Source organism: Bactrocera latifrons, unplaced genomic scaffold, assembly GCF_001853355.1.
Source record: "Bactrocera latifrons isolate USDA-ARS-PBARC rearing strain unplaced genomic scaffold, ASM185335v1 scaffold_73, whole genome shotgun sequence".
NCBI lineage: Eukaryota > Metazoa > Arthropoda > Insecta > Diptera > Tephritidae > Bactrocera > Bactrocera latifrons.
The window spans coordinates 381886-396721 of record NW_017537412.1 but is presented as its reverse complement, the minus strand read 5'-3'; the positions used below and the strand labels follow the sequence as shown (position 1 = coordinate 396721).

General features: G+C 37.9%; 2 protein-coding genes across 4 annotated transcripts in view; one reads left to right on the top strand and one right to left on the bottom strand.

Moving 5' to 3' along the window:
- LOC108976128 (protein gone early) overlaps window positions 1-14836 on the bottom strand; it is a 79239-nt gene that overhangs the window by 52630 nt on the left and 11773 nt on the right. Inside the window, exons 2-4 of one of the 2 annotated variants that reach the window (XM_018945044.1) lie at window positions 9032-9414; window positions 8546-8896; window positions 8314-8475 (exon numbers count right to left, since the gene is read on the bottom strand). In XM_018945044.1, the coding sequence (XP_018800589.1) occupies window positions 8314-8475; window positions 8546-8896; window positions 9032-9308 (790 nt within the window). In that variant the 5' untranslated portion in view covers window positions 9309-9414. The remainder of the gene's footprint in view (window positions 1-8313; window positions 8476-8545; window positions 8897-9031; window positions 9415-14836) is intronic. The other variant, XM_018945045.1, reaches the window with a different exon arrangement.
- Window positions 1259-7748, top strand: LOC108976133 (keratin, type I cytoskeletal 9). 2 transcript variants are annotated; one of them, XM_018945052.1, is made up of 6 exons: window positions 1259-1359; window positions 1425-1514; window positions 5329-5796; window positions 5855-6488; window positions 6565-7276; window positions 7342-7748. In XM_018945052.1, exons 4-6 carry the CDS (start codon window positions 6474-6476, stop codon window positions 7626-7628), a joined length of 1014 nt encoding a protein of 337 aa, XP_018800597.1. In that variant the 5' UTR covers window positions 1259-1359; window positions 1425-1514; window positions 5329-5796; window positions 5855-6473; the 3' UTR covers window positions 7629-7748. The 2 variants fall into 2 exon arrangements, with proteins under 2 accessions (XP_018800597.1, XP_018800598.1); XM_018945053.1 differs by lacking the exon at window positions 1425-1514.

The following is a 14836-nucleotide window of genomic DNA, read 5'->3' as shown; positions in this document are numbered from 1 at the left end:
CTCTGCCAGCGCGGTTTCCAAGCATTGAAGGCGTTACGGAGGGCATTCTCCGGAATAGACTTGAGAGCCAAGGTGCATGCAGCTTGAATCCCCTCTGTCGTCTCAAAATGCTTGGCTTTCATCGTCCATTTCAAGCAAAGAAACAAAAAAGTCCGGGGGCCACATCTGGGCTGTAAGGCGGTTGCGAAAGCGTTGGGATGCCAGTCTTGATTAGGTAGTTATTCACAAGAAAGGCTGTGTTGTGGTTTGAGTCTCCTGAGGACTGCCTCGTACAACTTGGCGTTGACGGTTTATCCAGGAGGAACAAATTCATAGTGGACGATGCTTTTGATGTTCAAAAAGGCAATGAGCATCATTTTCACTTTGGATTTGCTCATTCTTCCCTTTTTTGGGCGAGGAGATGCCACTCGGTGGCTCAAAGTGACGCCACCTGGTCTATTTTTATTTACAATGAAGAAATGTGAACTTGAACATGGTAAACAAAAATATTACCGTACGTTATTGGGAACCGAACACAGAGTTAGTTAAAAAAATGTTCAGCCAATATAAATATGTACACCCCTGGATATGGCATTTTCTAAACAAGTTTATTTATTTTTTTGTAGCACTATAACGAGGTTTTTTAAAAAACATAACAAATACTAAAAAAAAATTAAAATAACATTTATTTTGATCAAGACAAAAATAAAAAATCCAAAAAAAATTAATATTTTATTTCACACACATTTTGTGTACCATGTGAATTACATAGGTTTTAATACAAAAGTCGTAGATATTTTTATTTCTCAGAAGTTTGTGATATAACTTTTTTCTATAGAAGTCCCAGTTTTGTCGAAATTGAGTTAAACCATTTTCAACTAGAAAAAAATGCAAACAACCCCACTTCCCTTCCTCTTCCCAAACTCAGGTCATAATTTACTTTTCCTTTAATTTTGATATTTTAAATATAATTTGATAAATAAAAATAAAATAATGTTATTATATAAAATTAATTTAGTGTAATTTTACTTTGTCTTACCAGCTGATTACTGTAAAAGTCAAAATTAAATATTAATTAAAAATCTCAAATCCGACCACCCTAACAAAAAGCTTTAATTTTCACTCAACTTTTAATTTTTGTCTACTATTGTCCACTTATGTATATTTCGTTTATCTGTTATTAGCTTTTGTGGAACTACACTCGTTTTGAGTTGCTCCAGTTTAAGTGTTCGTTCGAACTAAACTCATTCATCGTCACAAGCACTCGGTGAGTTGAAGAGCCAGCAGTGAAGAAATTTTGCTTGTTGTCATTCGTAAAATGATTTCAATCAAGTTTGTGCGTAAAAAAGAGAAGCTTGCAGAATAGATGTTACAAAAACCGTGAGTTATGAGAATTTTTTGCTTAAATAATTTATAATGAGTTAATATTATCTTTTTCTACTTAGTAAAATATCTCATTATTTCACACCATCATACAATGAAGACGAAAACAGGGCAAATAATGAAGTATTAAATGAGAGGCACGCAATTTAAAGGTTAGTCAACTGAAATATGAAAATGTCCAAAAATAACCCAGAAATTGAAAATGTTGAATTATTAAGCGTCTTATAGATTTTTAATAAGCATACGAAAAAAAATATTAAAATGTGGTATATTTGCTGCTGAGTGTTACAAACTTCGTAGCAAACATAATATACCCTGTTCAGAATTAGGCTGTTCACGGTAAGGTGGTTATCGGGTTATGTGGTTATTAGATTAAAAATAGTCTCTATGATCCGTGAACATCCCATATTGTATGGTTATATGCTTATTTTTACACAAACAGCTGTTTATTGTTTACATTTTAAGTTCAATGAAATTTCTACTTATAAAATGCCTAAACAAAGTTTAAAAAGCAACATAATTGAATTTAAAATAAGTTCTGTTATTCAGGAAATGGACTTTATTGAAGGTATGTGCTTATTAAATAATCCGAATTTTAAGAGTTCAAAAGATTCTTTGTATAAAATTTGCAGATATCTTGCGCCCTGAACAGTGTCACAATGCAATTGTAAACAAAAAACAGCTGTTAATAGCAGAATTTCCATTTAGAAAATACAAATGGAAATGCCATTGGCTTAGTTTTATTTATTTTTTTGTGCTGCCATTTAGTAAAACTCCAACGACTTTCTAACACTGGAAATAAGCAAACAACCACATAATCTGTAAACAAAGGTCTGGGTTGGTCAAAGTTGGTTATTTTCTCATACCGCGTTTTGTTGTTGTTTACTTAATCACATAACCACATAACCCGATAACCACCTTATCGTGAACAGCCTAAATATAATGATGCTTAGTCGCCTTGATGGGCTAAACAACTTTCCTAGCGAGTTTGTTCAGGAAAAAATATTTTCGTAACGTAGTCATACCTTGGACAAAATCAATATCCATGTTAATCTTGCAATAAAGTGATTATCATATCATTGAAATGCAACCTCTTATATAATATTTCATTATCAAAACCGGAACCAAATTATTGTGCATATTGTCTCGCAGATCTCTGTTGTTTGTAACGCTAGTTCACTTATAGAGATTTCAAAGAACTACGCTCTTATATGCTGCACATTTATATTTACATACATCTCAATATACTTTTCTCATTTTTTTTTTTCCAAATTACGTGAAATAATTAATTATTTAACAAAATGTATTAATATTTCCGCATTTGCGCGATTAGTTATTGATGCAATAGATATCTGTTTAATTAATAGGAAGATTGGTTTTTTTGCATCCGCTTCAAATAATCAAAATAATAACCGAAACAACAAAAGCAGCTTTGCTTGATTTCAAATGCAAAAATGCCCAACAAAAATTAATAGAGAAAATATGTGCCCAAAAAATAAGGTGACATCTGAATTTAAACTGCGCGCGTCGAAGGATTTGGAGAATTATTTTTTTTTTTAGGTTGGTAGTACTGTCAGTCACATTTATATCAAATTTCAAGTCAAAATATTCATTAGTGTTTGAGATAGGTACGTGTCGTTTTGTGAGCTACTAAAAGTGAGTTTTTCGTTTTTTGCGATATCGAAATTTGTTGAGCAAAGAATTTGCATTAAGGGGGTATTCTGGTCTATTAACGAAATGTAAGTATAGACTGCCTGCAGTTAGACTCACATCTTTAATCGCGTTTTTCTCGAAACTACTATTTTCAACACTTCTGACATGATTTCCAAAGTTCTAATGAACCGATTAACTTGAAATTTGGTGTGGACCTTCATTATATATCTCACTATGGTTGGAACTAGGATTATTAAAAAATTTTGATTTTTAATATTTTTTAAAAATTTTGATCTTTGCCAAAAAACGGGCAAAAAATTCGCCAAAAACTCAACCCACATCGTTCCGCAACCACCGTATTCACCTGATCTGGTGCCGTGCGACTTCTGGCTGTTCACCAAGCTCAAAAGACCGCTCCGGGGACATCGTTTTTATACGATATTCAAGCCGCAGCGAAGACGGAACTGACGGCCATCTCGGAAATTGAGACTACAACCAGTGTTTCGAAGATTGGAAAATCCGTTGGCATAATGACCTACATCTAATGGGGATTACTTTGAATGGGATGAAATTGATTTGGAAGAATAAATAAAGAATTTTCAAAATAAATACAATGTCACCTTATTTTTTGGGCAGCAGTTTTAAGGCTTGAACATATTATAGCTACATAGACTTAGAAATGAAGAAAAAAAAAATAACTGAAGAGGGATGCGAGATGCATTTGCATACACAAAAAGAGAGAGGCCGAAATGCGTGAGTATGAAGAGCTTGACAAGCATCTACGAAAAGATACGCCGACGTGATCTCTTGACTGAAGCCCACAGCATACTAAAATTATGAAGTGAACACTTCCCCGCCTACTGAATGGCAGTGAACGATGACGATGAAACATACGTTCCATTGCCCGACCATGAAGAAGTCCGAATAGCAATTACCCAACAAGAAGGGAAGAACAACAAAACGGCGGGGACCGAAGGATTGCCGGCCGACTTATGCAAACACGGCGGCGAAGAACTGATAAGGAGCATCAGATTCTTTGTAGAATATGATCAGACGAAAGCATGCCCGAAGATTTCAATTTAATTGTACATAGCCCAATCCCCAAAAAGAGAGACCCTACAATCTTCGCCAACTACCGTCGAATAAGCCTCTTCAACATCGCATACTCATATAAGGTTCTATCTACCGCACTGTGTGAAAGTTTAAAGTCCAAACAACAAACTGATTAGGCCAAACTCAGAAAACTCTTGAAAATAGGATGGTCACACACCACATCGTCTTCGATTTCAAAGCTGCTTTTAACAGCACGGAAAGGAGCTGTCTGAATTTGGTATCCCCTTAAAATTAATACGGCTGCGAAAACTAACGTTGAACAATACCTAAAGCTTAGTCATGATCGGGAAGGACCTCTCCGAGCCGTTCGATACAAAACGAGATTTTCAGCGACTCTCTATCGTGCGGTTTGAGCTGCAGAGCTGAATAGAGAAGGTATAATCTTCTATAAGAGTGTACAGCTGCTATCGTATGCCGATGATATTTATATCATTAGCCATATCATTAGTCATATCTTCGAAGTCGCAGATAATTTCGTCTATTTTGGAACCAGCATTAACACCAATAACAACGTCAGTCCAGAAATCCAACGCAGAATAACTCTTACCAACGGGTGCTACATTGGACTGAGTAGACAATTGAGAAGTAAAGTACTCTCGCCACGAACAAAGACGAAATTCTACAAGTCACTCATCATTCCCGTTCTACTATATTGTGCAAAGGCATGGACGATGACAACAACTGATGAGTAGACATCACGAGTTTTCGAGAGAAATTTCTGTGGAATATTTATGGTTCCTTGCGTATTGGAAATGGCGTATACCGCAGTCGATGGAAGAGGAAGATATCCACTCTGTTGGAAAGACCAGATGGAGAAGGACCTGCTTACACTTGAAATTTCCAATTGGCGCCAAACAGCGACTAGGCGGCTGTTGTAAGCTCGGCCATAACCGCGTTGTCTACGCCAATAAAAAAGAAGAACCTAGCCTATTATATTAAGTTGCAATTTAATGTTTTATGTATTACTTGATAACATCCTATCATCTGCATCTAACGAAAGAGTAATGTTAATCTAAGGCGACACATTTCAATTATAACTTCTTTTTCATTCAAGCACCCACTTAAATAGCTTAAGCACTTGCGTTGATACGGAATAATTATCTAATAAATTTTGAGAACCAGTTTCATCACACACGGGTGCATGCAACCTTTAAACGGTATTTCCTACAAAAAAAAATATTAATATTTTTGCATTTGCAGCCGCAGCTGACTAGCGCTAATCCAATGACTGTTAAACAAAAAGACTTAAGTGATTTCATCAAACCTAACGCAGCTCAAGCGACAACTCCCGTGAGCCGGCAACAACAGACAAACGCGCAGACGCAATGAAATTGGCGAAATTCTCGTTTTGGCAGCGCTTAATGAATTGGCCAATTCGCGAATCGGTACAATGTCATATTTGCATACTTCAAAGTGGACACCACACCACAATGGATTGAAAGGCGGTATAATGATCTATGACAAAGGCATTTTGATTTATGTGCGTATTTGTTGAGGTGACGGCGGATTAAAACAAAACGCTGTCAAAGCAGTGATACTTGCAATAAGACCGAGCGCTTGGAAATCCGTAGCGAATGTTATTGGTGTCGCCCAACGTCCACCCTGCTCGCGGCACTGCATTATGCATTGCGGCTCATTTATGGATGTGACCGATTGTTAGGCGATTAGGTGAGCATAATTAATAAGTTTTTTTTTTAACAATTAAATTGTCGAAGTTCCTCTGCAGAAAGCACCGTTAAATATGCAAAGATTAGCGGACACAATAACAACAAGAGATCAGTCTATCGAGAAGAGGAGTAGAGAATGCAGGAGGCGTGCTAGGTTTCCGAAGTGTGATTAAGAAAAATATTCGACAACATGTTTGCACATGCTCAGAAACATATATACCTACGATTGAATGCTAGGTCGGTATGAATGATGCGTTGTGCAGTTGTACATATGTATGTATGTTGTTGACTCATGACAAGTTAAACTCAAGCGCTAAATGAGCATGCGCGCCAACGGCTTATTACTACTCATAATTAAGCTACAATTAATCAGAAAGCCAATCAAAAAAATGATAAATGTTTTTTTGTTTTTAATGCATAAAAAAACTCTTAGTTATTAACTTTTTGGGCGTTATAGTATTATTTGAAAAAAAAAACAATGACTGGATTGCGTTTGATGCGATGGATGCCCCAAAGCCGTTAGACGAATTACAATGAGGAACCAGTAGCTGATCTGTCCGTATCATATTGGCTTATAAAAGCACAATCAGCTGTAGCTAAGACATCAGTTAAACAGTGAACAACCAACAGCAAGTGGTTTTGTGTTGATACTAAACTAAACGAACGATAAGTCAGAAAATGCGTCTATTTTTGGTAAGACATCGACACTTCACAGGACTACACAAAAATCAAAACGAAGATAAACGCTGTTTTCATTTAAAAAATGTAGGTACTTTGCTGCGCTTTGGTTACAATCGCCAATGGCAAACCACAAGGATACAATTATGGCGCTGGTGTTTCGGGCGGTAACGCACAGGGTGGTGCTTACCACGGTGGCAGCAGCTTTGGCGGTGGTCTGAGCGGACTCGGTGGCCTGAGTGGCGGTGGCAGTAGTTTTGGCGGCTTCGGCAGCGCCTCACACAACGGTCCAAGCTTCAGTGGTTTCGGCAGTGGTGGCAGCATTGGTCACAGCGCTGGTGGCTTCGGCAGCGGAATTGGTCACAGCGCTGGTGGTTTCGGCAGCGGTATTGGTGGTGGTTTCAACGCGGGCGCTGGTGGATTTGGTGGCTACAATGGACATCAACAACAAACTGGTGTCTTTGACGCCCCACTCGTGCATAAGCAATTCATCACCGTTTCAGCGCCTGAGGATCATGAAACACTAGAGAAGAGCAAACATTTCGTTATTGGACGCCCACAAAAGAACTACCGTGTCGTCTTCATTAAAGCGCCATCCTCCAGCTCGGCTAATGTCAAACTCTCAGCTGAATATGCACCACAAGAGGAGAAGACCGTCATTTATGTGCTGTCCAAGAAGGACTCATCACTCGAAGTCAACGACATTGCCACACCAGCACCAACCGTGCCCGCCAAGCCAGAGGTATTCTTTATCAAATACAAAACCGAAGAGGAAGCCCATCACGCACAACAACAAATTCAAGGTAATGCATTATATGCAAAGGTGTAGGAACAACAAATATTTAAATAATTTCCTAACTCTCCACAGCCGAATACGACAGAATCGAAGGTACCTCCGAACACACGGATGGCGGCATTGGCCAACAACAATCGGTGGTTGGCATTCTGGATGGCGGTGCTGGACAAGCTGGTGGCAATGGCGCTGGTATTGGTGGTGGTGTTGGTGGTAGCTATGGCTCTGGCAGCGGCGCTGGCATTGGAGGCATTAGCGGCGGTGGTTTGGTTAGCGCTTCTAGCTCTAACTTTGGTCTTAGCCAAAGCAGTTCACATGGTGCTAAATCATCCACCTACTTGCCACCTTCCAAAGTTTTGTAAAGATAGGCTATGTAGCATTTTTCAATTATAATGTTTGTTATGTCAATTTTGTTTATTAACGCAATACCACAAAAGCAATAACTCTTCTACACAATAATTTAGAGTGTTCACTGTAAAACCAGCGCGCAAATATATTTTTTATACTGAAGTTTTAAAAAAAAACCGAAAAATCAAAGTTATCTCTTACTTACTTAAAATAGCAGAAGTAGAATTTCCACAGCGGAGAATAGAAAATTAAAAAAAGCTATCAAGCTGTACCGAAACTATAATTCCCCTAACAGGTGCATTTCTCATAATATAGAGGGTATAAAAAGAACACTGTCTTGTCCGATCTGAACGGTGTCATCCGTGTCGAACTTCATATAGATATTTTGTCAAATAAAAAAGTTTTCCCATACAAGAATTTCATTCTGACCAGTCAGTTTGTATTGAAGCTATATGCTTTAGTGATCCGATCTGAACAATATCCCAGGAGTTTGTAGCGCTGCTCGGTTCGAAAGCAATACTTAAAAGGTGTTGGAAAAATGTATGTTATACTTATTCATACATATTACATATCAAATATTAGAAATTCCACAATCATTCCACAATCGTTTTTTTGCTATTAATTATAACGAATAACTCGGTCAGCGTTTTAAATTTTTCTTAAACCAAAACGAAATGAAAGAAAAAATTCTTCACTCACCCACAGATTTGATCGCCTTCTTCAACAGCAAATCCGATTGACTCTTGTCGAGTGTATCGATTTCACGACACGATCTATACAAGCTGGATATCATTGACTCCACTGTATATGATGCGCCAGACGATGGCAACATTGATATGAAACGGTTGAGTTCATTCAGCTCTTAAAAGCGACATAGAAAAGAAATCAAATATAATAGGAAACAATGAAATTTAAATAGCGCATGACTTACCTTCATACTCATTGTAGGTCTTGTAATTCCATTCACCACGCTTGATGACGTAGTAATCATTTTCCGCATATTCACGCTCAAAATTGCCACACGCCCATTCGTAGGTGTTGTGACAAGGATTTTTGGAGATATTGGCCCACAGCAACAGCTGTTGGCTGGTCTGTACACATTCCTTCTCCAGACATAATTCGGCACGGAAGTAAAACGGCACATCCGGCCAGAAGGCAATCAACATGACGATTATGACTAAGAGTAAGGCACAAAAGCAAACGGTCGTTATGTAAAGTATACGACGTTTGCGCGACAGCTGCATTAGAGCGTCCAGCGAAAGGCGACCTGGAAGTAGGAAGGCTATAGCGAGAGCCATCAAAGCAATGCGCGTGAATATGAAATGAGAGATGAAAATGAAAAATTAATTATTCAAAGGTGTGAATGACAAGAATGTAATAAATATGAATTTAATAAAAAATTAAAGTAAGTACTCACCACGAAAACCATTGGCAGGTGCGTTATCAGCATCGCCGGTGAGTCCATCCGTTTTGCTGTTGCCATTGCCACCAATGTTATCATCTATCTGCGATTCAACATCCTTCCCCGTACGATTGCTGGGTTCAATGTGCAATTTCTGTTGGTTGGTGGTCAAGGGCGCTGTTTCACTGCCCTCGGTTTGTTGCTTTTGGAGATCATCGTTTTTTAGGCTGCGATCGTCAACCTCATCGATAGCGCATATGCTGGGCTTATATTTTCCCTGATTGAGAGACATTTTGATTGGCAAGTATTTTCGGCAGTTCTTGGATATTTAAGTAGTATAACAATTTCATTAAATCTCTGGCATTCTGAATGAGCGCATGTAATGTGCTTCGAAATATCTGTAACAGAGAATGAAACAACAAAACATTAGTTATCGTAATTGAATACATTTAAGTAGCTGGAATATTGTCGCTTTGGATTTTGGCTTATGTAAGGGAACATTAAATTTATTGGCAGAAAAAATTACCACCACTTCCTATGGCTATATGTGTTAACGTTAAATTCTGACATAAAAACAAGATCAAATGGTTATCTGGTACAGAGGATTGCAGTAGCAGAAGGCACCTATAGGCGTATCCCCTGCGTCTAACAACTTTAATGTGCGAAAATGAATGAAAGCGGAGAATAACCTAGGCTCACTCCTCACATAAGGATACAGTGAAAGTCAAAATTTACCACTGAGAGGGTATGAGAGAGCTTTATTGGAGCTGGTACCTAGCATCGCTTTCATATTCTTAGGTCACAGTATCAAAATGGGCGAAATCGGACAACAACCACGCCTACTTCCCATATCCAAATAGCAAATTCCACTTGATTCGTTCAGTTTCCAGTTCAGAAATCAACAAGCAATTAATATAAAGGAATTAAACTTTTCACAAATACTCTCTTTAGTGTGTACCGCCTTTTGACTTAAAATTGTTTAAATCCAAAAAAAAAAAAATTCAAGACCCTCGATACCGAATATTTAGACCCGATACTACTGTAAGCAGGAAATTGTAAAGCTTTTTTATTTAAATTTCGCAAAAACTCATTTGTCAAAAAAATAATGTGTACGTTGGTATGACTGTCAGCGACAACTTTGCCAAATCAACACGTCAATAAGCCTTCCGACTTCTGACGGATGTCATGAAACGTATTATTACTAGCGATGAGGCTTAGATCTATGCTTAACAGACGATCAATCGGGCGAAAATTTGTGGCCGAAAAAGCAGATCAAAATCAAAGTTATATTGACAGTTTTCTTCGATTATCGAGGTGTGGTGAACTCGGAATTCCTTCCGATCGGCCAAACTGTAAACAAGGAATACTATTTGGGTGTTATGCGCCGTTTGCGCGAAACTATTTGTAACAAGTAAGGAAGGGCTAAGTTCGGGTGTCACCGAACATTTTATACTCTCGCATGATAAAGTGATAATCGAGATTTCAGGTGTGGTTGTGAACCGATTTCACCCATATTTGGTACATGTCATCAGGGTGTTAAGAAAATATTATATACCGAATTTCCTTGAAATCGGTCGAGTACTCCCTGAGATATGGTTTTTGGTCCATAAGTGGGCGACGCCACGCCCATTTCCAATTTAAAAAAAAAAAAAGCCTGGATGCAGCTTCCTTCTGACATTTCTTCCGTAAAATTTAGTGTTTCTGACGTTTTTTGTTAGTCGATTAACGCACTTTTAGTGATTTTCAACATAACCTTTGTATGGGAGGTGGGCGTGATTATTATCCGATTTCTTCCATTTTTAAACTGTATATGGAAATGCCTAAAAGAAACGACTCTATACAGTTTGGTTGACATAGCTATAGTAGTTTTCGAGATATGTACAAAAAAGTTAGTAGGGGGCGGGGCCACGACCACTTTTCCAAAACAATTACGTCCAAATATGCCCTCCCTAATGCGATCCTTTGTGCCAAATTTCATTTTAATATCTTTATTTATGTCTTAGTTATGACACTTTATAGGTTTTCGGTTTCCGCCATTTTGTGGGCGTGGCAGTAAGCCGATTTTGCCCATCTTCGAACTTAACCTTCTTATGGAGCCAAGAAATACGTGTACCAAATTTAATCATGATATCTCAATTTTTACTCAAGTTACAGCTTGCACGGACGGACGGACGGACAGACAGACATGCGGATTTCAACTCTACTCGTCACCCTGATCACTTTGGTATATATAACCCTATATCTGAGTCTTTTAGTTTTAGGACTTACAAACAACCGTTATGTGAACAAAACTATAATACTCTCTTTAGCAACTTTGTTGTGAGAGTATAAAAAGAGGCCGGAATTATGGCCGGCAACTCTTGGTGTTTGCACCATAAAAATGCAACGTCGCATACCGCATTGATTCTTCGTGAGATTTTCGACATATTTTCAAAGAATATCGTAGCAAAACCACCGATTTCGACCAATTTAGCTCCGTGTGACATCTGGCTATTCAGCAAACTCAAGCGACCGGTCCGGGAAACCCGTTTTGAGTCAATTGAAACATTAAACATGAATTATTATTCTGAGCAATGTTTGAAGTTGTAAAGCAAAATAATCCCGAGAGTTTTAGTCGACAGTGAAATGGACTTGGGGCAATGAAGCGAATCCAAAGGGAGAAAATATGGAGCAAACCGCTCAAAAAGTTATGACGTCGATATTAGTAGGTGTGCATGGAATCACAAACCTCAAGAAAAGATCGCTGGAAATATAACCTGTTAAAATAAAATCATACTATACTTTAAAAATGACATCAAACAGTTGAAATATCGCCAAAATCTTAGATAAAGCGACACAATTCAGACGCAAAAGTTCCAAAGTGGGAGCTGTCTAAAAGGTGGAACCAGGAGGATATAGATGTCGTTTTCACCTCTACTATTAATTTTCGAAAAGGTTTGATTTTGCTATTTTTTGCAGTTATAACAAATATACTTACGAGTGTACATATATATTGCCATGTCTACTATGACTACCACTAAAATTTAGACAAGAAGCATCAATGACATTTATGGCACAAAATATACAATCGAACATCGGCAATAAAATACCAGCCTAAAATACATATGTATATGCAATTGTGTTAGACCACTTCGCAACTAATTAAAATGTATTTTTTTTTTCTCCCTGCACCCCTTAAGGGTGCAATCTTTCAAAGCGAACAGAATAACACACACCGAACAATTAAAACACCATTAAATCTCGCCAAACACCACATAATCGACATGGGCGGATGATCACGCAGTGAATAATTTGTCTTTTTCTATTAAAGACGCGTCAAGGCGCTTGGTGCACGTGTCAACGTCAACTTTTTTTAATTTTAGTTTTGTGTAAATATTTGTGTTCATGCTTCAACCACTGTATTGACCTTGACATAGAGTGTTAATTATAGGCGGGGGAAACTATTTAATCGATATTTTCAACAACTGGTCTTCCAGAGAGTGGTACAACTTTGACATTAAAACTACCGAAACGAAATCGACGAAACCCAAATTATACGTGATTGGATACTGTAACAGTCCGAACCATAAACACTATTCACAGTCTTCCGAAGGCAGCCAATGTTTAAAAACAACCAGATATATTCAAAAGCAAGGAAATTGTGAGTCATATGAATTGAAGACAAGAGACGTTGTCTAGAAAGCTGCTTGAAGCTACAGAAAGAAATCGGTTTGCTATCGGATTATGTCTGGTGATGAAATATTGATCCATTATGACAACCCAAAATGCAAAAATCATATGTGGAACGAACCTGGTCACCCAGCGAAATTAACGGCAAAGCCGAATATTTATGACTCCAAGGCAATGATCTGTATTTGATAAGATAACAAGCTTCTAAAACCGAGTGAAACCAATTAATGTGGAAGGCTACCGGCAACAACACATGAAATCTAAGCGAGCGATTGTCAAAACACGCGCAGAATACGCGACTAGATACGAGTCAATAATTTTCAATCATGACAACGCCCGGCTTCATATGGAAGACCGGTTGAAAACCATTTGGAACGGAGAAGTTTTGTCTCACCCGCCTTAAAGCCCAGACCTTGTCCCTTCTGACTATAATTATTCGTGGTGTACGCAAAACCTCTACACTGGAATACGGTTCACAGCAGAAAAGGGTATCAAAAATTGGCCTCATTCAGTCTCGGCCGCCAAGCCAGCATAATTATTTGTAATGGGATCCACAAACTGTCAAAAGGGTAGGAAAATGTTATAGCTTCAGATGTGCAGTACTTGGAATATCATTTTAATACATGGTTTTCTTAAATAAGAGTTTAAATTTTGAAAAAAACCGAACGATTATGTAATTTAAAGTATAGATTCCAGTATAGTTAAGATGTCTATCAAATATTTGAGATTAAAATTTTAATTAAAAATCTAAATCTGTTTTGAGATTACCTTTCACTGCTGTAACAAAAAATATCACGGCCTCAAAAAGCAAGTACTACTTATGTGCACAACTATAAATATTCACCAGTTCATTAAAATATCTCAATGTCGCTATCGATAGGTCACTAGGCTAATTTACAATCAGACGAATTAAGAAACTGTCCAGATGGCAAATGTGTGTAACGCAAACATACAAACAACCTACGTGCGTTCATACATACAAACATTATAATAATCGAAAATAATTGCAGCTTGCTCTCGATGCATTCTTTCATTTCGGTACACAAATTCACAAGCTATAAATATTTATTAAGTAAAACATATGAAAGTGTAATGGATCGAAGAAGCAGCAGAAATGCACTCAAATTATTATACGAGGGTTGGTGAATTAATTATGAGACCACATACTCGAATATGTTCAGTATATTGAAATAAAAAGTCAAAGACTTTTGTCATTTCAAGTTTGATGATTTGAAAAATAGAAACATCTATGTTCTTAGAGATATTCTTAGAAAATATGCCAGCTTTTGTAATAATTCCACATCAATTAGTACATTAATACCATGCAATTTATATATAATTCCTCCCCGAATAAATCGGAAAATATTTTAGCCTAAGAAACCCAAACACTCTAGTCTACCATAGATACATATATTTATTTGAAGTAGTACATGGAGTGGCTTTAGACCGGGTAAATCTACAATCGACCAGATTTTCATCATGCCCCAAATCTTGGAAAAGACCCGTGAAAGGAAGATAGACACACACCACCTCTTCGTAGATTTTAAAGCCGCCATCGACAGCACGAAAAGGATTAGCCGCTATGTCCGAATTTGTTATCCCCGCAAAAATAATACGGCCATGTAAATTAACGTTGAGCAATACCAAAATCTCCGTCAGGGTTGGGAAGGACCTCTCCGAGACGTACGATACAAAACGAAGTTTCAGACAATGCTACTCCTTATCGTTTGGCTGCTTCAATCTGCTATTGGAGAAAATAATTCGAGCATGCCGATGATATTGGCCTCAACAGCGAAGCAGATGGGTCTGACAGTGATGGAGGGCAAGACGGTATACCTCCCACGTCACTATTGACAGTTATAACTTCGAAGTCGTAGATAATTTCGTATATCTTGGAACCATCATTAACACCAACAACGCCAGTCGAAATCCAACACAGAATTCCTACAGGCAACAGGTACTACTTCGGACTGAGTAGGCCATTGAGAAGTAAAGAGAACAAAGGCGAAATTCTACAATTCACTCATTATTCCCGTCCTGCTGTGTTCGGCAGAGGCATGTACGATAACATCTGATGAGTCGACGGTTCTGCGGAAGATTTATGGTCTACGCCAGTAGAAAAGTTCGAATTTCATGGAACATCATGGAATT

What these genes read in the sequence shown, in the direction of transcription:
- LOC108976133 (XM_018945053.1), top strand. An exon ending in CGCACAACAACAAATTCAAG is followed by an intron (nt 7,277 to 7,341) that starts GTAATGCATTAT and finishes AACTCTCCACAG; the next exon opens with CCGAATACGACAGAATCGAA.